The 26,690-nt window shown below is 40.2% G+C and overlaps 1 protein-coding gene across 4 annotated transcripts in view; it reads right to left on the reverse strand.

The window, feature by feature from the left end:
- The window catches only part of fam135b (family with sequence similarity 135 member B), a 64,857-nt gene that overhangs the window by 8,070 nt on the left and 30,097 nt on the right, over positions 1 to 26,690 (reverse strand). For all 4 annotated transcript variants that reach the window (XM_079652976.1, XM_079652979.1, XM_079652977.1 and 1 more), the window contains 12 exons: positions 25,737 to 25,807; positions 24,129 to 24,302; positions 22,053 to 22,179; positions 14,158 to 14,314; positions 13,666 to 13,715; positions 12,251 to 12,406; positions 11,187 to 11,260; positions 7,222 to 7,376; positions 4,245 to 6,120; positions 2,767 to 2,933; positions 984 to 1,075; positions 791 to 888 (listed from right to left, as the gene is read on the reverse strand). In XM_079652976.1, coding sequence (XP_079509102.1) covers positions 791 to 888; positions 984 to 1,075; positions 2,767 to 2,933; positions 4,245 to 6,120; positions 7,222 to 7,376; positions 11,187 to 11,260; positions 12,251 to 12,406; positions 13,666 to 13,715; positions 14,158 to 14,314; positions 22,053 to 22,179; positions 24,129 to 24,302; positions 25,737 to 25,807 — 3,197 coding nt within the window. The remainder of the gene's footprint in view (positions 1 to 790; positions 889 to 983; positions 1,076 to 2,766; positions 2,934 to 4,244; positions 6,121 to 7,221; positions 7,377 to 11,186; positions 11,261 to 12,250; positions 12,407 to 13,665; positions 13,716 to 14,157; positions 14,315 to 22,052; positions 22,180 to 24,128; positions 24,303 to 25,736; positions 25,808 to 26,690) is intronic.

Below are 26,690 nucleotides of genomic sequence, written 5' to 3' on the forward strand. Positions count from 1 at the left end.
TATATACAAAATCTACATTTATCGATATGCACACAAGTCTTACATAAAACCTTGCAAACATTTTTAAAAAATCGCATAAAATAACATATAAAACAAAAACACAAATAAGCTCACACACACACACACACACACACACACACACACACACACACACACACACACACACACACACACACACACACACACACACACACACACACACACACACACACACACACACACACACACCATGTATGCATGTCTTCAGGGGACATTACATTGACTTACATGCATTTCCTGGAGACTTATCCTAACCTTAACCAACACATGCCTAACCCTAACCCCTAACCAAGTCTTCACCCTAAAATTAATGATTCCCCTCATGGGTACCTCCATTTTGTCCCCATAAGGGAGGCGAGTCCGCACACATGTGGCTGTGTAAACAGATTTAGGTCCCCACATGTATAGTAATGCTAGGCCACACACACACACACACACACACACACACACACACACACACACACACACACACACACACACACACACACACACACACACACACACACACACACACACACACACACACACACACACACACACACACACACACACACACACACACACACACACACACACACACACACACGTTGTTCCACTCAGTTCTGTTCAGTCTGGCTGAGTTTGTTCTGGATGCTTGTAACATTCTGCTTAAATTGATTGAATCCCCCCTCTAACTCAGATAATCAATCATAATCAATCAAAAGCAGAGTTTAATGTGTGTGTGGCACAGTTTTAATGTAGAGCGACTGACCTGATCCTGCCTATAGTGAGATTGTACAGCTGGACGTGCTGAATGATCTCATCCAGCAACCTGTCCGTCATCGTGTCGAAATCTGCAAACGTGTCGATCTGCAGGGAAAGAAAAACCACCGCAGTCAGCATGCTACAAATCAACTTAGAAAATGTTTCATGTGTTACATTTTTCCCCATTTCCCCAAACGTACCTGGTTCCTTTCAGACATGAGGAAGTCCAGTCTGGATCCTGGAAGTCCCAACTCAATAAAAGTCTTCACCAGCCGGAGGTCTGCGCTGTTTCCTACGAGCAGAGAGGAAGATATGTAGCTTCTGGCACACTGATCATTTAAGTAACACACACCTGGCATTAGTGTTCACAGAACAAACAATGCAAAGAGATATTTCTAAGTTTCTAGGACAAGTTTTAACCCTCCTATAGTCTTCGTTTCCCCCCCTTACTTTGGTGTTCGCGGTCAAATTAACACAAAAAACATTCAACATCACCAAATTTCATTTAACACCCTTTCAAACTGTAATTATTGAATCAGACTACTGGTATACATGAAACACTGCAGTAAATATACAAAGAACAGACACTGAACATGTATTGCGTGTTCCAGGTGTGATCCATGTGGGGGGGACACATCTAAAGTGTGTGTGTGTGTGTGTGTGTGTGTGTGTGTGTGTGTGTGTGTGTGTGTGTGTGTGTGTGTGTGTGTGTGTGTGTGTGTGTGTGTGTGTGTGTGTGTGTGTGTGTGTGTGTGTGTGTGTGTGTGTGTGTGTGTGTGTGTGTGTGTGTGTGTGTGGAGAGGGAGATGCTATGTGTTCCCCTAAGTATTCTGTGCTGCTTAGCCCCGATGTATTTGATTCCCTGTCTTATGTAATATAATTTGTGGAATCAAATAAAGTATTCAAATGTGTGTGTGTGTGTGTGTGTGTGTGTGTGTGTGTGTGTGTGTGTGTGTGTGTGTGTGTGTGTGTGTGTGTGTGTGTGTGTGTGTGTGTGTGTGTGTGTGTGTGTGTGTGTGTGTGTGTGTGTGTGTGTGTGTGTGTGTGTGTGTGTGTGTGTGTGTGTGTGTGTGTGTGTGTGTGTGTGTGTGTGTGTGTGTGTGTGTGTGTGTGTTATCTGATCTGGATGGTTACTAATTCTTTTTCTTTATGGTGGTCAAAGTTTCAAAGTTGACTAAATCATCCAAAATCCAATGAAAGTGGTGATCAGCAATTGTATATGTTCAAATGTCTACTGTGAAGGATATCATGAAGCCTTAATGCAATCGAATGTAAAACAAAAAATGTATGATTAATGAAAGCAGTAAATCGGTCAGATTTGACCCGAAGACAACAGGAGGGTTAAGAGACTATACTACATTTACAATCGTTAAAAGACACTGGAATAAAACAATAAGCTAGAAATGAGTCCATGACAGGGGTTCTAAAGCCAGCTCGATATATTTAGTTTTGTTATTTCATAGTTTTTGTAATATAATTTTTTTTCAACAATGGCACACAATCTTGATGCAATTGCCAGTTTTCTTTAATTTGCACTACCCCATGGATCGTATGGACTCTCTGGCGCAAACTAAATGTGAGTTACTCGTTGAACTAAGACTTATTTCAATGTCAGAGGAATTCTGTAACTGATTTCCATCACCTAGTTTCTGTTCAACATTACCATCACTTCTGTCACATGCTTTTATCACATGGCAATACTTATGTTGATGTATAATGTTTTTATAATTGTTATGCTATGATGTTTGTATTGTGTTTTTGTCCTTGCTTTGTAAAGCCCTTTGAGGCATTTCTTGTGATTTGGGGCTTTAATACATTTTGATATGAACATTAGATTTAGAAAATAGCTTTTATTTGAGTATGTACATATTTTGAAGTCATAACACTACGATCCATAACATCCCACCTCCCATGTCTTGGCATGTTTAACTCTTGCAGTGGTATTTTGCTGCCAGTGAACCAGAAGCTTGCATGTGGACTCACCATCCAGCCCGTGGACACACACCACGAGGTGAATGCCGTCATCAAACTCCTCGTCATCCTCCTCGGGGGGGAAGTACGGCAGATCTGAGGCCAGGAGAGGAAGGTCGCTGTAAAGACTCGCCTGGAAGCTCAACTCCTTCAGCAGATCCTCTTTGGCTTTGTAGAAACTGGAGGAAAGGGAGACGACGTTTGGTGAAAGAAACCATGAGATGAAATTGCCAAATGCTGATTGTATTATGCAGTAAAGTTTGTAGAATACATCTGTTGCATTTTGTATTTGATTAATTCAGTTCACGTTTGTCTACTTCTGAGCAAACCTCCACACTAGTTGTACACCCTGTCGTCTCGCCAGGTTACAGATCTGAGCTGTGAGTCAAAACACATCTGACTCCAGCTCCTGTACTTTCTGCTCATCATGATGGATTTGTCTGCTCTCTCTTTGATGTTACTAAATACACTCACCTCGCACCTCATGTTTGCCCTCAATGCATTTTGTTAGGCTTTCCAAACACGAGTAACTGCCAGCTACGGCTCCACATGTCAACAGTCATCTCCACATACCCATAACACCTTGTCTTTTGGCTTTATGTCTGTAGTTGTCATGGATTATAATATTACTCCAACAAAGTTATCAAAAAGGGCACAAATTAAAACAAATGTCCAACAAAAGCTACTTCTTTTGACAATCCAATAATCCGGTAGTGAATCTGAATTTAGTGGATAAGTCTAGGCATGCTACTTTAACTTCAAGTGTCTTTAAGTAGACATGTTTACATTGGCGTTTAAAACACATTTTCAGCAGCCTCTGTCCTTTGTTCCCCTCCTTACTTTGGTGTTCACGGTCAAATTTGATCGGTCCTGTTTTAACTGCTATTATATGAACACAAAAACCATGAATCATCACCAAATTTCATTTAACACCCTTTCAAACTGTATTGAATCAGACTACTGGTATACATGAACAACTGCAGTAAATATACAAAGAACAGACACTGAACATGTATTGTGTGTGCCAGGTGTGATCCATGTGGGGGGAGGGGCACAAAAGAGCGGGAAATGTATCAAATTGTTCTGTATGTGTGTGTGTGTGTGTGTGTGTGTGTGTGTGTGTGTGTGTGTGTGTGTGTGTGTGTGTGTGTGTGTGTGTGTGTGTGTGTGTGTGTGTGTGTGTGTGTGTGTGTGTGTGTGTGTGTGTGTGTGTGTGTGTGTGTGTGTTCTGATCGGTTACTAATTCCTTTTCTTTATGGCGGTCATGTTTGCCCGGGAACACCATGGGATTTACAAAGTTGACTAAATCATCCAAAATTCAATGAAAGTGGTGATCAGCAATTGTATATGTTCAAATGTCTACTGTGAAGGATATCATAAAGCCTTAATGCAATCGAATGTAAAACAAAAAAGTTAAGTTTGATGAAAGTAGTTAATCGGTGAGATTTGACCCGAAGACAACAGGAGGGTTAAGTGAAACACGAACTCACTTCAGCATCCGTTCATTGGACTCGTCGTCCATGTTCAGGGGATTGAGCGAATACGAGGAGATGATACCGAAGGAGCCCAGCGGCTGATTGGTGATCGGCGAGGTAGCCTGGCGAGCGGACATCCCATTGATGGAAGGAGAGTCTCTCAGAGCAGAAGAAAATGGCAGACAGGTGGGGGCGCAGGACACCGACATGTTCACCACCTCCACCATCTTCTTATTCACGAAGGCCAGCCCAGAGTTGGGTATCTTAGCGGGCTTCGTCTGGCACTCTAAAGGCTCTTTTTCACTGGTTGATATCCCATTGAGGTCGACAGGTGACGCGATATCATTGGCTATCAACCCTGAAAGGTTACTGGGCCTCTGAGCAATGTTTCTGGGGGGATGTCTGGTTTGTTGAAGCCCTAAAAGATCCAGACACTCCTGGTCTTCAACATGAATAACTTCGCTCCCATGGAAACGTTGCCACTCATCGTCAGAGTTCATTCTCTCCTGAGCTGCTGAACTTTTATGCACACATGGTCTGTTTCCATGGCTGCAGGGCGCTGTTTCTGTTTCAGCGAAATGCACATCCTCCACTGAGGCGCTCTCTCCACTGATGTGTGTTTGATGGTTCTTATTCTCCCCCTGGCTGCCAATAACAGCACTTTCCTTCACATGAGGGCTCTCTTGTAAAATCAGTCCTTCAGACACACCACTTAACACGGACTGGGTTAAGCTCGTCTCTGGCGGGCGCTGAGCAGAGCTTTCAGAGCTAAGACTCTCCTCCAGGATAAGATGTGTCGCTGAACTCGGATCTAATACAGACGATTCGGTTTGAACTGAATCCAGGTTGCTGCTCAAAGAAGAGCAGTTGATATTCAGTGAGTGTTGCACTAAGCTCTCTATTTCCTGGTTGAGCACACGGTCCTCCTCGGTGTCTTCAGGGCTGCTGATCTGCGGTGCCGACACAGATTTGGTCAGTTTGCTGAGCTGCCTCTGATCGTCCTCATAGGGCAAGGAGCTAATAGAGGTGAGGGAGGCTTGTATACCTCCGCTGCCGTTGCTCTCCATTTGGAGGCCTTCCAGGGAGCTTCTGTGAACCCGGTGGCGGCACACTATTTGCCGTGGGATCTCTCTTTCGCTGGAGAAGTCGAGGGGAGGTCTGCCTCTCAGCACAGCCTCGAGGGGCCAGGCCACTGAGCTGGGCTCGCTCTCGATGCCTGAGTCAGAAATAACGGAGGACGAGCGCTTCATGGTCTTGGAACCCACCAGGCCTCCGCGGTGAATCAACTCTTTTCTGAGATCGCCCGGAAAGGTTGGTATTACCGGATGTGCGTAGGAAGTCTGTCCGCTGCCAGGAGGAACATCTTCACTCTCATCGTCCATAGAGTGGTTTAATGGCATGGCAATATCAGACTCCTCTTCAGTGTTTTCACTCTCTCGCGCGTTGCTGTCGCTGGTTGCATCGCAGAGTTGGATGGTATTTTCTAACTGATGTTCAGGAGACCCATCACTGATGGTATTGGTGTCAATGAGGGGGTGGTGGTTTGAGGAGAGGACATCACAAGGCTTCACTTCAATGAACCTCAGATCTGGATTACAGCTGTCCACATCCTGGTCTTGTGTTTCCTCTGGTTGCTTTAAGAGTTCTGCCTCTAGTAGAGAGGGTTCAGCATTGTCTTTAGTTAGGATGATGTTCTGGGTACTTCTGATGTTACTGCTGGTCTTACTCTGCTCTGCCATGAGTGACATGTATGTGGGCAGGTCCATGCAGTCATCAATGTCCATTTGATCCTTGAGTTTTGCTGCTGTTCTGTCTTCCTGCCTGCTTTCAAAAATCCCATTGAGACCTGGGTTGGTCTTCCCATCAGCGGTTGGCACATGTGATTCCCACTCTGGAAAGAGAAAGGCATTGCACTTAACTTTATGTAATAGTGTTAGGAAAATACTGAATGTCCTCTTCCAACATCAGAGTACTCATGATGACAAAGGTATCCCAACTGTAGCTGTGAACATGACAGGATGTGTGATTACCTAGAAGAGCATCAGGACTGTTTGAGGCATGTGATAGCTATGTGATTAACATGATGATTCAGCCTCTATGGAGAGAGACATATGACAAGCATGATCATTTCTGACGTGGAGCTAATCTGAAGTAAACATTGAATACTGCTTTCTATTCCTCCATCTTGGGACTGGGTAACTCCCTCTCTTGGATATCAGCATGTGAAGGACACTGTTCAGGAACTAGTTGATGCTCTAGTTGATGTGATGACTCCTTCCATTCTGGAGAGGATCACAGATACAAGTTCTAATTTTGATATTTTGATATAATGTCATAATTTTGATATTTTGAGAAAAAGTCATAATTTTTTGAAAAAGTTCTAATTTTGAGAAAAAGTTCTAGCTTTGAAATTTTTAGTAAAAAAAATCCTACATTTCAGAAAAAGTTCTAATTTTGAGAAAAAGTTCTAATTTTGAGATTTTGAGAAAAAGTTCTAATTTTGAGATTTTGAGAAAAAGTTCTAATTTTGAGATTTTGAGAAAAAGTCCTAATTTTGAGATTTTGAGAAAAAGTCCTAATTTTGAGGAAAAACATTTTAAAAAATGAGAATTTTGAGAAAAAGTCCTAATGTTGTGGAAAAACTCACAATTTTTAAGAATTTTGAGATAAAGTCATAATTTTGAGATTTTTAGAAAAAATCCAACATTTAGAGAAAAAACTCAGTATTTAGTTCATGACAGGATGTATGATTACAAGAAGCGGCATTCCTCCATCTAGTGACTGTGTAACTCCCTCTCTTGGATATCAGCATGTGAAGGACACTGTTCAGGAACTAGTTGATGCTCTGTATGTGATGACTACTTCCATTCTGGAGAGGATCACAGATACATGGATCCTGAGACTGAAGCTCAAGCTGGGGAACATTAATATTTTTTTAACAAATAGCTAAATAAAATGTATTTTGCTGTGAATCATTTATTTCCTATATTACCTGTTTGAGGAGATTCCACGTATCGGTCCTCGAAGATGATCGGCAGGCTGTTCCAGTCTCCATCGATGTCCAGGCACTCGACAGGTAGAGGAGGCATCTTGGTCAGATAGTCTGAGCTCCGCACGTCTGCAGCTATCTGGCCATGTCTATTGATCCTGAATGAAGAAGAAGAAGAATACCATGGTTGAACTTTGCTCCATATGTAGAAGAACGTATTTTATCATGGGTGGGCTAATATACGAGAGCCCTGTAGGGGAAGTTGGCAGGGCAAACAATCTTGAGATCCATTTTTTCTAAGTCTGATTCAAGTTGATTTATCTCGTTGGTTCATGACTTGAGAACACAAGTTCCTTCTCTTTATGTGTGAAAGATTAAAGTAAAGTTTTGGCAGGTCTGAAGCAGCAGCATCTTATCTCTACGTGTTCGTTGTTTTTACTACCCAATGATCCACATTACCAGTCAAACGTTTGGACACGCCTTCTGTCTTCTCTCGCAAATGATGTTAAGTTTAGTTAAGTGTCTTTGTCTTGTGATTTTCCCCTTTATTTTTGAATAGTAACCTTCCCTGTCGTTTCAGACACTCTGACCTCCCTTCCTTGTGTGTCTCCCACTCCTGTGACTGTCGACCCCGCCCCTGATTGTTTCCACCTGTTCCCCATTACTTATTGTCCTCGTCCCCCTTTGTCTTGTGCCAGTTCGTTTCGTTCCTTGTGACTACAACCAGCATTATCAATCCAGGATTATCCCCAAACTATCAGACACAAGTACGGGCACGAGCAAAAAATAGGACTCAAGAGCACAACCAGGCAAAAAGGTCTTTAGTCAAGCGTTTAATCCAAAAGGTAAAACTAAAACAGGCAATGATCAAAAAATGTACTGACTGGAAGCAACGACAAACAAACAACTAGGTTGGTACAAATGCTAAGCAGCTAGAACAATAGCTTACGTCAGGGGAGAAACATGGAACACTTTCTGCTATACAGACAAGACGAACTGGCACTGACCAAGGCAACAGCACGGACTAAATACACAGGTGAGGAGTGATCATTAGGGACAGCTGAGGCTCAATGAGTATTTTTGTTGCTCATGCTCCTAGTGTTTTTCCTCTTTAACACTAGAACCGCCAACGGGTACATTTTACCCACAGCTGTTTTTTGATTGTATGTAACTTGTTTTCAATAACATATTAAAGTCTCCCAGTCCGTGACATTTCCTGAAAGTGTGTTATGTAGCAACCTCTGTTGTTAACAATTGTCAATATGAAGTCAGATTGAAAAAATCGCCCCAAAAAAATGCCATTTATACCTATATCCGCCAGCGGGTAATATTTACCTCATTGAAAATGCAGCGTAAACATGACGTGTTGCTATAGCAACGCCTTTTGTCTACTGCGGTTCCTTATAGATAGAGAGAGAGATTGAGAGAGAGAGATAGATAGATGGATAGATATATTGATAGATGGATAGAGAGATAGATAGATAGATATAGATAGTGTAACATCTTGGAGAATACAAGATCTTGGATGACTGAGCTCACGTTGAGGACGTAATGCATGTGTGCAGGTTACGTGCCAGTTGAATAAAGATGGACACTCGGAATGAGGGAAGTAGTCTGCGTCGTCTATTTATGTAGACATTTATATGTTCATAGAACAGAACATTACAGATGGATCGATAGATAGTTATAGATAGATAGAGAGATTTGTACCTAAACAAAACACAAGTCTAACACCAAGCGTTTAAATCAGCACTCTTAGCGATATTTTATACTTCATTCTATCTGCACAAACTATATCATATGAAAAGCTGAGAGTCCACAGATTCTATTGGTATAGGTTTCATCCCTGTGCGATCAAAACTCACTGTTCTGTATGATAAATAAAAGAACATTGTACCTTGAAAATCAATAGCGGGTACATTTTACCCATTGGCGGTTTTAGGTATACAGCGACCTCTGGCGGTCCTAGTGTTAAGAGTGATTTTGTTTTTTGTACCACCATAGCTGAGTTTTGGTTTGAATAAACCTTTTTTTGTTAAATCCTGTGTGAGTTGTGCACTTGCGTTCATCCCCGTTCAATCAGTCGTAACACCTTCTCATTCGAAGGTTTTTATTTACTGGATAATTCCATATGTGTTCTTTCATAGTTTTGATGTCTTCAGTATTAATCGACAAAGTACAAAACATTTTAAATAAACGAAAACCATTGAAAGAGAAGGTGTGTCCAAACTTTTGACTGGTACTGTACATAAGACTAAGACATGTTTATGTTTTCTTACAGTTTTTCTCAATCGCTAAACCCACTATTTAGAATCAAAATTCCTTTCATCAAACCAACAGCACAGCCATCGAAACAGAAAACCATTTCTCTACAACAGTATACCATTTCTCATTGATATCACACAAAATGCAGATGCTAAGCAGTGTTTTGCAAAACAGATCACACAATTCTCTAACTGAAGTTACAATTCTCTACACAAAGATCAAAAATCTTTTGTGTAACTCATTTCTACAAAACAAAAATAATCTTCTCACAGTGGATAACACTTCCTCATAAACTTAGACCATAGCTACACTAATTGACACTTGATGTGCAAAATATGAACACTTGTTATCAGTCAATCACCCCATTGAAAAAGGTAACTCCATGGAATGTACTGTATACCTTACAGTAATGATGTTACATTGAAAACATTTACATGATAGAATTTGCATGACTGTACTTAAAATATTTTTTTAAATGGTGCCGGTAAAGCTATAATAGTGTTGATATGACTTGCATAGGTCTTTGAGATGTTCATATGGGGAGGATTAGCTATAGCTGATACAACATTTTTACAGTCAGTAATTGTGGTCTTTTCCTTTTTGCACATTGAGAAATGTTTTTTTTTGTATTGGGGTGAATTAAGTACTTCACTTCCATGTAAATGAATTGCTCACAGCTGACATCAATGAATTTCCTATAGTAATTGTAATTACTGTAGTGAGAATCCTATAAAAGACCTCCCTCACTTCAGTAAGATGTTTGTCAAGAGTGGTGTCGACACGCAAGGAGATATTTCCCACGCTGCCTTGCAAGGGAAGACATACGCTGTGACGTAGATGAGGCTATGTGGCCAGACAGACGCCAAAGAGCAGATCAGTAAAGCTATATAGATCTCATTCTCTGCTTTACTGCTGATTTACATCATTTACCCATGTTATTTTTTTCCAGTGTATTGCTATTCATCTTTTGTTTCTGTTACGGTGCTCTACTGAAAATGAGACATAAAAACAATGACATAGTTACAGTAACACTCTGTTTTTCCTATATGTAAGTTTGTTTCTCCCAACTTGTCAGTTTTCCGTTCAGTTTCCAATATCGATAGCTTGAGGTTTGTGTATTGATGATTGTAGTCAGTATTTAGTGTGCCACTTAGTAATGACTGTTCAAATAGTCTTCTCATGAGCTGACAAATGTTTGTTTTTGGAGAAGGTATCTGGTTTTGGAAGGGGTATTTTTAGTTTTGAGTGCCTTAGAGCACTTTGCAAGAAATGTATATTGTTATGGTAGAATGGGTTGTTATGGTGACCGGAGTTTCAGTTATGAAAACACATTTGTCTCATTAGAGGACAATTTGTTCTGTTTCGATCGACTTATTCTTTTTTGTGACCAGTATTTTCAGTTTTGGTCATGTAAGTGCATTTTGCAAAAGATATTCAGAGTTATGGCAAGTGTGTTTCTGTTTAGATGGCTATGTTCTTGTTTTGAAGAAATGAATTTTGATTCTAAATAGTGGGTTTAGCAATTGAGAAAAACTGTAATGGTGAGACTTCATTTTGTAACTTGCATTTAGAAAGATGGCAAAACCTTTTTTGACGTGTTCTGAAGTCATGAACACAGGAGAGACTGCTTTCAGATCAGACTTTGGAAATGGATCGTAGAAGAAAAAAAAAAAACCTCTCATGGCTCCCGTACTAATACTTACAGTTCCTCTTGAAAAGTCAGAGATATCTCTTTGGGGTGTTCTGTGAAGAAGTACGCCTCGGAGAACCTTCTGACCTGGATTTGCCAGAAACAAGACAAAAGTTTGTCACATCAGTGGAGCCAGAGTCTCGTCTTTATTGGCATTACAGCACAACATTATGAAAACAGTCGGAAATTCAAGCTCAGCACACAAACACGGATTCAATCACTTCTTCAGGTCTGTGAAAAAACACGCAAGGTTGTTTCAATTAGACATGCATCGTGCCTGTGAGTCAGCCAGTGTTAAATCACCAGGAACACTGTTTGTGGTGTAATTCCAGCCCATAATAATTACAGAATGAGTGTTAATTGAAATCCTAGCTCCACTGGTGGGTGGAGGCATGACAGTGTGCCCTCGGGGTAATCTAGAACCAAAGCAAACATGTTCATTATTTTCAGACAACTGAGGCGAAACAATGCCACATAAGAGAGCCGCTCCACTGTGAAGCATTTCATATTAAACAGCTCAGTGATTAGAAATGTATTAGTTTACTCAGCGGGGTTTAAACGACGTCCATGTTATCATTTCGTTTAATATTATTTCTGCCAAGGCGCTATGTTTTCAGTCTGTTTGTAAAGATTTCTTCCTCACCAAAGCTGTTTAACCCTCCCATTGTCTTCATTCCCCCCCCCCCCCCCCTTACTTTGGTGTTCGTGGTCAAATTTGACCGGTTCTGTTTTAACTGCTATTACATGAACACAAAAAACATTAATCATCACCACATTTCATTTAACACACTTTCAAACTGTACATATTGAATCAGATTACTGGTATACATGAACAACTGCAGTAAATATACAAAGAACAGACACTGAACATGGTGTGTGTGTGTGTGTGTGTGTGTGTGTGTGTGTGTGTGTGTGTGTGTGTGTGTGTGTGTGTGTGTGTGTGTGTGTGTGTGTGTGTGTGTGTGTGTGTGTGTGTGTGTGTGTGTGTGTGTGTGTGTGTGTGTGTGTGTGTGGATGCAGTCCCTGTAGTCTGAGAGATGTGTATAAGTGTGTGTGTGTGGGTGCAGTCCCTCTTACCCTGAGTGTGTGATGCTCCTGGGCCAGATAGGACAGGATGTGGGGGTTGAGCACAGCGTTCAGCAGGAAGTTGCTCCACAGGGCCGCCAGCTGGGAGCAGAGCTGGCTCACGTCCCGGCTGATCTGCTCCGCCACCCCGTCATGGACCTCCTGCAGCTGAGGGACACACGGAGGGGTCAGAAACAGAGATAACATCAGACTGAATGCGTCACACTTCCTGAAATATAGCCTCCTATTCTGGGATCCTACAGACAATGCGGAGTCTGCAGTCTGCCTGACTCTGGATCAGTTTAGAAAAGTCATGTTGGACTCATCGATCAATAAACCCTCACTGTTCGAAAGGCTGGTTAGAGCAGAAGGGCCATCATACCAGTCCTAAAATACATCTGAAACATATTTATTGACGCGTCTTTTAAGAAATGTAAGTTTAATGTCTCACTTAATAATAATAATAATAATAATAATAATAATAATAATAATAAATGTATTTTGCAAAATAACAACAATTACAAATTAAAAAATTCCACTGATAATATTTATTTTTCTTTAAGTTTACTCATCTAAGAACGTATTGTGATCATATCTGTTCCCTTAAACCAGGGGTCTGCAACGTTTTGGACCAAAAGAGCAATTTTGCCCCCTTTTCCACCAATTTAAAACCAAAACTACAGTTTTTTTGCATTTATTATTTATTACATTATAAAATTGAGTACAAAGAACTCTTATAAGGAGAATAAAAAAAGAATACAAAGGCCTACTTCAAAATAAATGAAACACAGCACTTGAGAACTTCTCTCTACATATCAAACATATCAGTAAACCAGCATTGTTTGCTGTAAAAACATATAACTCTGTCCACGCAGAATTAAACCCTCTGTGTTCCTCCGATACTTTTCTTTTCTTTGATTTATCCATAGTTCGCTCATCGAGCCGGGGGTCAGGTTATTCGCCTGCAAGAAAAGGCGCTGGCGCGGGACCGTAGCAGGATGTGACGCATATTTTAGTTGACCTAATTAAAACCGTTTTTTTTTTATCTTGTATCACCTCAAAACACAAGATACGAAACATTTTCTACCATGCAACAACATTTAAATAAATAGTCCTACAAATACTTTTATTTTATTTCCTATGCCTAAGCTCAAGGGAGCCAGAGCAGAGGGCTTACAGAGCCGCGGGTTGCCGACCCCTGCCTTAAACCTATAACAATGGCTAAGCTGTCTAAATATTCTGTCGTACAGCTTAGAAAAAGATGTATTTTTGCACGGTAAACTAAACATTTCTACTTTCAATTTGAAAACTGAAAAAACAGGATAACAATAGGTTCAAATGATTATAGAAAAAAATGTTCAAATAAAGTTATCATCTGACTTCATCGCAGGCCACTACAGAGGCTTTAAGGTGTTGAATGAACGTACCTGTAACTCCTGTGTGAGGCGACTCAGAGTTTCTTCTACAGGAAGTTCCTCTGGGGGAAAACATTGAAAATGGTTTAGTGTGATTTAAAGAGAGTCATATTTATTGTATTTTGATATTAACACTTATTAAAACGGAACTAAAGGTCTTGAATTCAAAAGCACACATAATAAAATATAATCTAATAATATTTGGAGTTGAATAGTAAAACCATAAAAATGAAATGACTTTATTGAACATTACATTGTGTGATGTGAACCAGTGGTGGAAAAGCAATCATTATAACATAACGTGTAAATCTTATTATTAATGATATTATTACACTTTTTTTATTTGTACTTTTACTGAAGAAAACAATTTGAATACTACAACTGCTTCTAACCATACCCAGGATTGATGTATGTAAAGGCAATGAACAAATAAGGGATTTCAGGCATTTTAATTGAATTTGAAGAAATGTTTTAAAGACAAATAATCATATCTATCATGGTCACCTGAGTGCAGAGTGTGCGGCAGCGTTGGGATCTCCTTCCTCAGAGCAGAGTGGTACGAGGTCAGACCGTCGAGAGCCGCCAGCAGGAGGCGGCACAGCCTGCGGTGCCACGAGTGAGCTCTCTGCAGGCAGTGCTCACTGGCCACGTAGAAGCTGCCCTGCACACAGAGAGTACAGTACACACATCCTTCACTCAAGTAGAAGTACAGATACTCGTGTTTAAAAATACTCTGGTGAAAGTAGAAGTACTGACTAAACTTCTTTACTCAAGTGAAAGTAAAGAGGCTTTGAAATGTACTTCAGTAAAAAGTACCCATAACTAGCAGCTGTTTTAAAGAGTACCTGACCTCCCTTTATATTAATAGAACAATAATGTCATTGTTAGCTAATGAATGTTTCCATGGTGACCAACGGCAACATGACAACGTTTTCATTGGTCCCTCTTCTTTAGAGAAGACCAGGAAATGATGGATACACGGATCGTGTTCAAATCAATAGGCACGCAATGACTCTAAATAATAATGATCACGCCACCAAACACACATTCAGACTAAAGGAACCAGCCTGTTTGGAAAATGAGAGAAGTAGAAAGTACAGGTATTTGGGTTCAACATGTAAGAAGTAGAAAGTACAGGTATTTGGGTTCAACATGTAAGAAGTAGAAAGTACAGGTATTTGGGTTCAACATGTAAGAAGTAGAAAGTACAGGTATTTGTGTTCAACATGTAAGAAGTAGAAAGTACAGGTATTTGGGTTCAACATGTGAGAAGTAGAAAGTACAGGTATTTGGGTTCAACATGTAAGAAGTAGAAAGTACAGGTATTTGGGTTCAACATGTAAGAAGTAGAAAGTACAGGTATTTGAGTTCAACATGTAAGAAGTAGAAAGTACAGGTATTTGTGTTCAACATGTAAGAAGTAGAAAGTACAGGTATTTGAGTTCAACATGTGAGAAGTAGAAAGTACAGGTATTTGAGTTCAACATGTAAGAAGTAGAAAGTACAGGTATTTGAGTTTAAAATGTAAGAAGTAGAAAGTACAGGTATTTGTGTTCAACATGTAAGAAGTAGAAAGTAAAAAGTGGTCAGAAAAATAAGTAGTGGAGTAAAGTACTCGTACCAGAAACATGTACTTAAGTAACAAAGTATTTGTGCTCCACTACTTCGAGATACGGGGGAAATGTCAGCCTCTAAAAAACCTGCCTTAACAACAGACATGTCCACATACTTGACCTTTAAGTAACTACAGTTGTACAGGCTTGTCGCCGACTCTGTGAATAAGATCATTACTCGTAAGATCAAATAGAAACAAATGGGCCCTAAACACAGCTTGCTGCGAGCAGTAAAAGCAGATCAATACGTGCACGTGGCTGAAAAGGAAGTAACGTATCCCTGTTGTGACCTTTAAATGTTCACGAGTACAGGAAGTGGACACAGGGAGAGGAGAGGGGCGTCGTTGTTTGTCTGGACGAGTACAAGGAACAATAAATAACGATGAGGGTTAGGAAACTGACGATCAAATATGTCGGGCAAAATTGTATAATAAAATGTTCAACAATGCAAAGTGAGGTAAAAATCTACATGACGCAAACAGCAACATTTCAGCTGTCTGTTTTTAATAAAGCTTCAGAGACCTGGGGCCCGGTTGCTAGAAAATGCACAAAATTGTTTCTGCGTTTTTGTCCAAAGCATTTGAATCTCCACCACAAATTTGGACTAGGAAAAAGATAGTATGATTTATTTTTGTGGTATTCTGTTCAATTTTAATCAATTCCATTTGTATTTAATTTACTATTTACTAAGTGTGCTTAATTTTCCATATTTTTTGGCCTCCTATTCCTGTGTTTAGGTTAAATATCTTTTATTTTCCTTCTTTTTTTTCCGTCTTTTGCCGCAATTTTTGTTGTTTATAAGATAGTAAAAACGTATTTTTGTATTTTCCACATGCTTAGTATAAGAAGACTAACTGAAGTACATCTACAAATGGTGGTCCACAGAAACCCAAAATATAAACGATTACATAACATGTATCTTCAGTCCTTAATGCTTCTGAGTATTAGCCTCTCTAATACGGACAGTGTTTCCAGCAGATGGCTCTCTAACATTGCAGTAAGGGAATAAAGTGGATCTCGATATTGCAATTTCCAATATGCCCTGAGTAGAAGAAGCCTCAAATCACAGAAGCCTTGACACTGTAATCACGTCTCTCATTTCTCTTTGTTGAAACGCTAATGGCCTTTCACCCAGAGAGCTATCATTGAACACATCACCGGCGTCACAACATGGATCCTGAATGTGACGTTAGTCCCTGACCTGCTACCCAAAAGCTCCTGGATGTTTTCGCAGCTTCAGTTTGGGGTTTGGGGTTTGGAGCTTTGAAAAGGCATGTAATAGTATCTGGGGATGTACTGTAATTTTCCGAGTCTCCGGCCCTATCATCATACCTGTGAGCGCTCTGTAATTGCAGCGCTGCAGTATACCTGAAACCAGGAAGGAACATCTGTATGTTTACTTTCATAATTCTTTCTGCCTTTTATAGAGGCCTGCCTGGATCAGTCTGAGAGCGAGGGGCAGAGAAAAATAACTATTTTTCAGAATGAACTAGTCATTATCCTAAAACCACAGTTTATCTCGCCGCTGACATTGTCTGGGATCAGGAGGATTTATGCTTTTGCTGCTGTTTGTGCACATTTTGACAGTTCTTCTCAGCAATACTGGTACATAAAGCTCCGAGCACACTGGATGGAAATCCCACTGAAACAGGACTTTTTTTTCAGAGTGGTATTAATACTTATTATCAAAGGGGACTCAAATCCAATTTATACCGTGGCTTCATCAGCAATTTTACGACACTACAGGAGAGTTTCAGGGCTACGTATATAATTAAAGCCCTTTCATTTCATCTTCAACCTGTTCAGCCCAGAGCCTGTTTTCCAGTTCTTAGGCTCGAAAATGACATTCCCAGAACAAATGACCATAACTTCAATTCTAAAAGGGGTAAATCAATAATCTTCTTCCTCAAAGTAATGATAAACCTGTGAGTTGGATGTAGAAAAGTCAGAATCAATATGGATATTTTTATTTTAAAGTAAATTCTGATTGAACATAGTAAAAAATGTAAATGATAGTGTCCGTCCAAAAAAAATACATTACTTACTTAAACCACCCTTGGATGATGGGATAGTAGACTACAAGCTTTAGGAATCCAAACTATAACATATAATAAATACCCTGTATCAAGATTGTTGTCTTTTTAGAGACGTTTAGCAAAAAAAAAACACTTCTGGGGTCATTTGCGTGGATTTTCCATATCTCTGGCCCCCTCGGTCGACTTGATGATTGACACCTCTTTTTAACCGTTAGAGCCAATAGAATCGAGAAGGAGTTCCACATACACACACACATTACCAAATAAGGAGTGAGAGTGATGCGTAGCCAGAATACCCAAAACAGGAAGCTGTCATACACTCTGGTAGCTATCATTAGCAGCTAATATGAAAACTCAGTTTTTGACATAAAAATTGAATTATGGATTATCAGTAATTTTTTCAAAGTGACACACACATTGGATTAACCCTCAGCCGGGTTTTTCTCATTCTGATGCCATTGAACATGACTTTTGATCAGAATGACAAAAGGTAAGACATATTGCCGTGTTGGCTACCTAAAGCTACGTCGTGTGATGTCTGTATTTGCTTCCCATGTCGCGAGTTCTGATCGCTCAGTGATGATACTTATACTTCTGGAATCTGTGGAATCTCAGCTTGTTTGTGCAGATCCGATAAGTAATAAAGTATTTATACCTATAGTTCTGTGCTAAGTGCGTTAGCATGTTTTCGCTCAGGGCTCATTTAGACACTTATTGTGAGACTTGTGTTTTGTTTCGGTAAAAATTGTTCGTATCGTCAGTTAGCTGAGTTTCTTCCCGTTAAATGAGTATGACACATTCATAGTTTATTAAATGTTAAGAAGCCCTGAGACACAGTTTTGTGGAAAAAAAGCCTGTAGCCCCTGCGGGCTTAACAGGTTAAAGGCATTATTAATAGATGTTTTAGATTTATCTATGTTCCCCACCCCCCACCCCACCCCCCTAACACTCCAACACATTGTACGTGATAAGCTAAGGGGCGGGACATCTCTAAGAGGTCACCCAATCACAACAGAGCCGGCAAGCTAACGAATCAGAGCAGACTAGACTCTGGTTTCAGACAGAGGGTGAAAAGAGGTGCTGCAGCACAGGCAGTATGAGAACAATAAAGAACTTTTTGAACATTAAAGCATGGATACACTACATACTGATATACACCTGAACATCAGCAGGAGAGGACTCTTTAAAGTAGAGACACTACATACTGATATACACCTGAACATCAGCAGGAGAGGACTCTTTAAAGTAGAGACACTACATACTGATATACACCTGAACATCAGCAGGAGAGTACTCTTTAAAGTAGAGACACTACATACTGATATACACCTGAACATCAGCAGGAGAGGACTCTTTAAAGGAGAGACACTACATACTGATATACACCTGAACATCAGCAGGAGAGGACTCTTTAAAGTAGAGACACTACATACTGATATACACCTGAACATCAGCAGGAGAGGACTCTTTAAAGTAGAGACACTACATACTGATATACACCTGAACATCAGCAGGAGAGGACTCTTTAAAGTAGAGACACTACATACTGATATACACCTGAACATCAGCAGGAGAGGACTCTTTAAAGTAGAGACACTACATACTGATATACACCTGAACATCAGCAGGAGAGGACTCTTTAAAGTAGAGACACTACATACTGATATACATCTGAACATCAGCAGGAGAGGACTCTTTAAAGTAGAGACACTACATACTGATATACACCTGAACATCAGCAGGAGAGGACTCTTTAAAGTAGAGACACTACATACTGATATACACCTGAACATCAGCAGGAGAGGACTCTTTAAAGTAGAGATACTACATACTGATATACACCTGAACATCAGCAGGAGAGGACTCTTTAAAGTAGAGACACTACATACTGATATACACCTGCCAACTATATCCTCTTTAGAAAAAAAATAAAACCATCTTTGTAAGTCTTTTCAATGTTTCGACAATCACCTGAACAAGTGAACGAAATAGAAAATAAGAAACCACCATAATATCTTCTGTGTTTCCTAACCCGGTTTGTGCACAAAAGTTGTTATTATCTACAAAATAATGATTTATTTCCACAAAACACTAAATACGCTCAGGAGTCTCTCTTCAAAAAGCATTATTTATCCCTCAAACCTCCCTTCTAAACCTCAAAGGGAACGTTTTCCTCCCTTCTGAGATGTAACATCTGATATCAATGGGATTCCACAAGCTGTGAATTCTTTTTTTCTTCAGAAATAACGACATAACACTTTGAGGAAACGCTGTGGTGTTGAGGGAGAAAGTGCTGAAAACGTAGCGTAGCCTCAGGTGAAACGCTCAAAATAAATGAAGGTGAAGGAGGAGGCGGCGTTTTTTGGGAACATTTCACCTGCAGCTATGTGGTACGTGGCGCTTGTGAGCAGAACTCATTACTGGGATCAAAGGGAACCCCCCGCTTGGCTAAACGCAGAGCTTATTAAAGTGCCCAGCCAGGGGTGGGAGTAAAAACCAGGAGGAGTGTTGGGGGGGGGGCGAACATGGCGCTCATTAAGATTTACAGCGCAGACTGTGACGTCCACAGAGACTAAGAGATTATAAAATGGGACGATTTAACATCTGTACACAAGTTAAAATAATTGGCAAAGACAAGAAGAGACAGACGAGACGATTAGATTAAGAAATATTGCTATAATAAGGAAAATGGAATAAACATAAGTGCAACATTGCAGCAGTGCAGAAAAAAGGCCAAGCAAGGCTTTTTTTTTTCATATCAGACTACAGCTGTGTCCCAAGGCCATACGACGTACACACTCTAAGCAGATTTTGTACTTAATAGCACCCAAAGTAAGCAAAATAAATAAACCTGATTACGAATGTGTTATTGGTGGACACTTTAGCTGTGTTCCAAATCATAAGCAGACAGATTCTGAAAAGAAAGGTCTTCATACTAATATCCTAGTTCACTGTTTTAGCAGCAGGGTTAAAAATCATAAGCTTGAATGTAAGTCTAGCTGTAAAACCCCTTTTTGTTACGTGCATTTCCCCTATGTGCACTGTGCACTGCATTGTGAAACATTGAGCAACATTAAGTATGCATGCTGTTTATTTAGGTTGACTTTCTTTTGTGACTACATACAGTATGTATAACTTTTCTAGAATGACTAAATGCTATGGATTAAGGACACTGTCATTTCCTGCAATGCAATGAAAATATTCGAGGAGGGGCAACTCACAACTTTAAAACAAATTGTTAATAATTGTTAAACTGATCCAGGAAGATTGAAGAAAACTGAAAAGATAAATGTGACATCCTGGATTACTTTTGAATAGATGTATTTCCCAACATGTTGAACTATTCCTTTAACTCCAGACCAACTGACTTAAGTTAGCTGTTAGATGTTAGCTGTTAGATGTTAGATGTTAGCTGTTAGCTGTTAGCTGTTAGCTGTTAGCTGTTAGCTGTTAGCTTGTTAGCTGTTAGCTGTTAGCTGTTAGCTTGTTAGCTGTTAGCTTGTTAGCTGTTAGCTGTTAGCTGTTAGCTGTTAGCTGTTAGCTTGTTAGCTGTTAGCTGTTAGCTGTTAGCTGTTAGCTTGTTAGCTGTTAGCTGTTAGTTGTTAGCTGTTAATTGTTAGCTGTTAGCTGTTAGCTGTTAGCTGTTAGCTGTTAGTTGTTAGCTGTTAATTGTTAGCTGTTAGCTGTTAGCTGTTAGCTGTTAGCTGTTAGCTTGTTAGCTGTTAGCTGTTAGTTGTTAGCTGTTAATTGTTAGCTGTTAGCTGTTAGCTTGTTAGCTGTTAGCTGTTAGCAGTTAGCTGTTAGATGTTAGCTGTTAGCTGTTAGCTTGTTAGCTGTTAGCTGTTAGCTGTTAGCTGTTAGCTGTTAGCTGTTAGTTTTCTCGGAAAAGCTATTTGTGCTGAATGTTGTACAAACTTTGGATGCAGAGAGTCACTGTAGAAAAAGTGGAAAGGCTGATTCATCGACATAACGCAGAATAATTGTTCACTTCCTCAAACCGAATGAACATTTGTCACTTTGGTTTCAAACCACTCAATGTGCCAAGGTTGTTCTGAGAAGCTTCCTAAAATAATTATATATATCCATATATTACCAACAACAGATAATCCACAGACTGTTACTTGGGAAACACTGTAAGCAACTGCAGTGACCGCAAGGGCCATAACATAATTTGGTTCCTATAAAAGCAGACACACCATGATTATTAATCATGATAACAGTAATGCTATTATCATTTCTGTCATCATGCAATTGTGCAACCTAATTGTACAGTAAATGGTCACATGAGGCCCGAGAGGAAGGCTCCACAATATTTTCAGAGAGAGCGGCTATCACTTCCAGATGCTCAGCCTGGAGCCTGCATGCCTGGGCAGGTTCATCAGATATTACAAAGAGCTGCAGTGCATCCAGTAATCTGTGCTGGCCTCTGCTCTTTAAGCCTTAAGACTCCACCGAGCCCCAACAAATGAGAGATTCTGAAGGACAAACTGGCCCAGAGTCAGTAATCCAGATCTGTCTGGGCTGAATCCTGTTGCTTCTGGGGAACATGGCGAAAACAAATCACAGATAAATCCAACGGCCTCTGTCCCTAAAACCCAGATCATGTTTACGTCATCGCTTGGCATTTAGCGGGTTGCTTGGGTATATAAATAGGGAGCTGAGACTGGAGCATTTGGGGCTGTTATCAGCGTTGTGAGACAAATCGGCTCTGACTGTGTGTGGCTTTCTATTTGCTGAAAGGTTAACATACCTCAGAGAGGACAGGTTTGCAGTATCCCGCTCCGAACACAAGGTTCTCCACCGACATGGCAGACGGGTCGCTCGGACTCTCGGGCGAACCTTTCCCCAGCCAGGAGCCTTTCCCTGGACGAGCAAAGCTGCAGAGAGAGAGGGCAAACCATTAGATAGATAGATAGATAGATAGATAGATAGATGGATGGATGGATGGATGGATGGATGGATGGATGGATGGATGGATGGATGGATGGATGGATGGATAGATAGATAGATAGATAGATAGATAGATAGATAGATAGATAGATAGATAGATAGATAGATAGATGGATGGATGGATGGATGGATGGATGGATGGACAGATGGATAGATGGATGGATGGATGGATGGATGGATGGATGGATGGATGGATGGATGGATGGATGGATGGATAGATAGATGGATGGATGGATGGATGGATAGATAGATGGATAGATAGATAGATAGATAGATAGATAGATAGATAGATAGATAGATAGATAGATGGATGGATGGATGGATGGATGGATGGATGGATGGATGGATGGATGGATAGATGAATGGATAGATAGATAGATAGATAGATAGACAGCATAAAGAACACAATGCAATGAATAAGATTAACAGAAATAAACAGTCCAATATATTTCAGAAATAGCATTAATAAGTAAAAAAGTTAAAAGATAACAAATAAAACAATTAAAATATACATGTGGATTTATAGTATGTGGAAATGCACATTTCCAGTAACAAATATAATGCAGGACATTACTGTGCAAGAATGGATTATTCAATATTAAATATAATATGAATGTCAAATGTACAGTTGGATTTTAAATCCAGTTAGGAAGAGAAGATATGGAGCAGACAGTTCTCTTCCAGCCAGAGGTTAGTGTGTGTGTGTGTGTGTGTGTGTGTGTGTGTGTGTGTGTGTGTGTGTGTGTGTGTGTGTGTGTGTGTGTGTGTGTGTGTGTGTGTGTGTGTGTGTGTGTGTGTGTGTGTGTGTGTGTGTGTGCGTGCGCGTGCGTGCGTGTGTGTGTGTGAAGACAGATAAACTGAGAGACCGCAAGCTGATACTGTTCCAATCAATCAAGTGCTGCTGTAATCTATGTAATGCACGGCTAAACGCTGGTGATATGATAATGACGGATGAATTAATCAGTTAAGTGTTTGAAAAACGATCTATTGAATCAGTTAACGGATACATTCCTCATTGTGTTTGCCAAATACAAATAGGACTGAGGGGGGAAAAGCTGTTCAAGTATTTAATTTAATTTAGTTTTCTTAATTATGGATATGATTGCAACTATACATTTTGCACAAAGACTGCTAGTGATTCATTTCAAGTTGATTCTTTATTAAACCTCTGATAGCAATAGTCCTTAGGCTCAGCACTCTCAGCTATAGGCACATGACGTCTGTCAGATAACTTTAAGTTAAACCTATGTAAATGGGAACGTGGTTTATCTTGATGCAAGCTACACTAGTAGTTCTGACTAGCTTACCTCCTAACCTAGTGTTACTTAAAGGACTTCAAATAGGACATCATTAACTAACTAGGTAACACTTGTATGTGACTGTAACGGTTTACATTAAAAAAAAACATGTTTAAGACGAATGCAATCGTGGCCGTCATGGATGCTATCATGTTATGCTAATGTTAGCGGCTTAAGCATCCTCTGTATTTGAAAATAGAGAAATGTATAGATTCTTAATTTGGGAATAGACCGTTAATATCCAGGACAATAATCTCTCTTCCTATGGCTGCAATAAGGGTTAGGGTCAGAACATAATACACTCAGGCCAAGAGTTGTTTCAACACATAAAGCTTAATTTGCTAGCTAGCTACAGTAGATCAAATCTGCTAGCCATAGTCATTTAAACTGTCCAAATAGATAGCTGTCTGCTAATAATGACAAACTCTCCTATTCTAAATCTGATTCTAAAAGTAACGTCTGCTGTCCTTGAGTGGAAAGCTTGACAGGCATAACTAAGGAGGATCAAAAAGGTCTTTGTGTAATTTCAAGGTCTGTCAAAAGCAAATGTGGTGGGACAAGCCCCCTGTGAACTCTACCTGATTAGCGGCTGATGTAAGGCAACCAGTGAAGCATGTATGGAGACGGAGATGACAGACAGGTGGAAGTAGTCGAACATGACGGGGACATGGTGGTGGAGACCTCTCCGCGGGTGGAAGTGGAGGCAGAGGGTCCGACTGCTGATCATCGGCACGGTCGCTATCTCTGCCAGCCTGAGGAAGGGAAGAGGAGAGACCGGCGTTACACAATATATTAAAGTTCCCCTATTATACTGTTTTTCATCAATATATTACAGGTCTCAGATATATCCAGAGCCTGTCTCTGATTGGCTGAAACACCAAACAGATTATTGCAGCATTACCCATAATCCCCTCTGTTTCAGCCCTGTTTCCAAAGTGTTGATTCTCTCTCTGTCTGTTACTTTAGATGAAAATAAGGAGCCCCTCCCCACGCCCCTCTGAGAGAGATTTGGTGCTCTAGGAGGATATTCAGTGATAAGGTGGGGGGGGGGGTTACCTTGGTTGCTGATTGGCTAATGGTTACACAAGCCAAAACATCGTTATGACATCATAAAGTGGCCAAAATCTGATCAGCTCATTTTCAGACAGGTTTTTATATAAATGGATCAGGACAAAAAGAGAGAGAATCTTTGTTCCTGAAACTTTCAGAGTCTCTTCACACAGAGGGGACACATGTCAAATTGTGCATAATTGGTGACCTTTAAGTCAGTTTGCAGAGACTTGTGTGAATACATCCTCCATATTTAGTTCTTATTCCAGTTGAATAAGTCATACAATGACACGGGTTCGTAAAACCAGTGCTGGTACACAGTACAAATCATATTATCATTGCCTTTTGGGGTTAGGGTTAAAGGTCAGAATGTGTTCGTCTGCTTTACCAATAATCTCACATTTTAGTGACATCACGCATACTACAGTATCAAGGCAGCTACAAAAGAAAGAGTCAAAGAGAAAGAGTCTGGATCTTGACTGGAATAGTAAGTCTCCACTCAAACAGACCACTGTCTTTGTTATGATATGCACAAGAAGCTCCATAACTCCTGTCCTGTGTAGTGTTGACAAGTACTATAATCACACAGGTATGACAAAAATGGTGAATGAACAGTTAAAACACACAAACAAGACACCACTCTTCACTAATGCGCGGTTGCAGGCCAATACAAAAGCATGGTCTCGACAAAATAGTGCCTTATGCTAATGCGAACCAGCTATTTGTCTTCTTTTGTCCAAAGAAAACAGACAAATAATCCCAGTAATCATGTAATGTTAGTACAGAAGTTGTGATCAGGTGCTTAAAGAGGTGGCTATGAACCAAAACACGTAATAGCCCTTATCCATGCCTAGTTTGCATTCTTACTCAAGCATAAAAGCTGCACAGGGGGAAAGTCTAGTGTCTAATACACACACACACACACACACACACACACACACACACACACACACACACACACACACACACACACACACACACACACACACACACACACACACACACACACACACACACACACACACACACACACACACACACACACACACACACACACACACACACACACACACACACACACACACACACACACACACACACACACGGACAATAACACACAAATACCAAAAACCTACTGTTGCTCATTTTCTGTGAAGTGAAGATCCAGTTTCAGCTGGAAGTCCACCTCGCTCAGGGCTTCCTCCACCTGCAAAACATTAGAACATTTGTTAATGTCTCAACATGATCGTACACATGCAACATGGACCGGAGAAGAATAAAGAATGAAACCATCATCACATTATGTCCTTAAAATGTCAAGCACTGCTATAAGGATGCATCCTGTTTTAGCTTGAATGACAGTTTGTGCGTTATTTGTGAGCTTCTGACAGGAAGTGCTCAGGATTGCATGGAAAACAGTCAAAGTAATCAGGGCTGTTAATGAGTTATGATTGGCTGAATTTGAACTCCAATGCTCACTGACTTATAGACTCTCTATAACGATGATTCAAACAAATATGATCTCCTCATTTGATTTTTTATTTTCATGTATTGATATGTCCATTACAATGAGAGGTTGTTAACCCTTAGAGTGACCGGCCCCTCTCTTCCAGAAGTGGGTCAACAAGGACCCGTATTAGAATAATATGTGTTTTTATGCCATTTTTGTCATTTTGGTTAGAAAAAAATCACTTGTTTAATATTTATTATTATTTTTTGGTTCACACTAGAAATATTTTATATAACATTTTTCACTATTTAGAATTTTTTTACATTTTGAATTTTTTTTTTTAGAACAAATTGATGCAAAGATCTCCGCTATTCTGAGACCCTCACAGTATTCCAGTCCCTTTTCAAAACTCATCTCTTTACATTACATGTCACATGTTAGACGCTTTTATCGAAAGCAATTTACATACTCAATACTGTGAGCAATCCCCAAAGGAGCAATTTGGTGTGAAGTGTCTCAGGGACACAACGACATGCTGACTGCAGTGGGGTTTGAAACCTGGGGTCAGAACACCAACGCACAACCCACTGCGCCACACACCTCCAATTGGGACCCCCTGATCCCAACACCAAGGCTATGC

Source organism: Notothenia rossii (genome assembly GCF_949606895.1).
Source record: "Notothenia rossii genome assembly, chromosome: 10".
NCBI classification, from domain to species: Eukaryota; Metazoa; Chordata; class Actinopteri; order Perciformes; family Nototheniidae; genus Notothenia; species Notothenia rossii.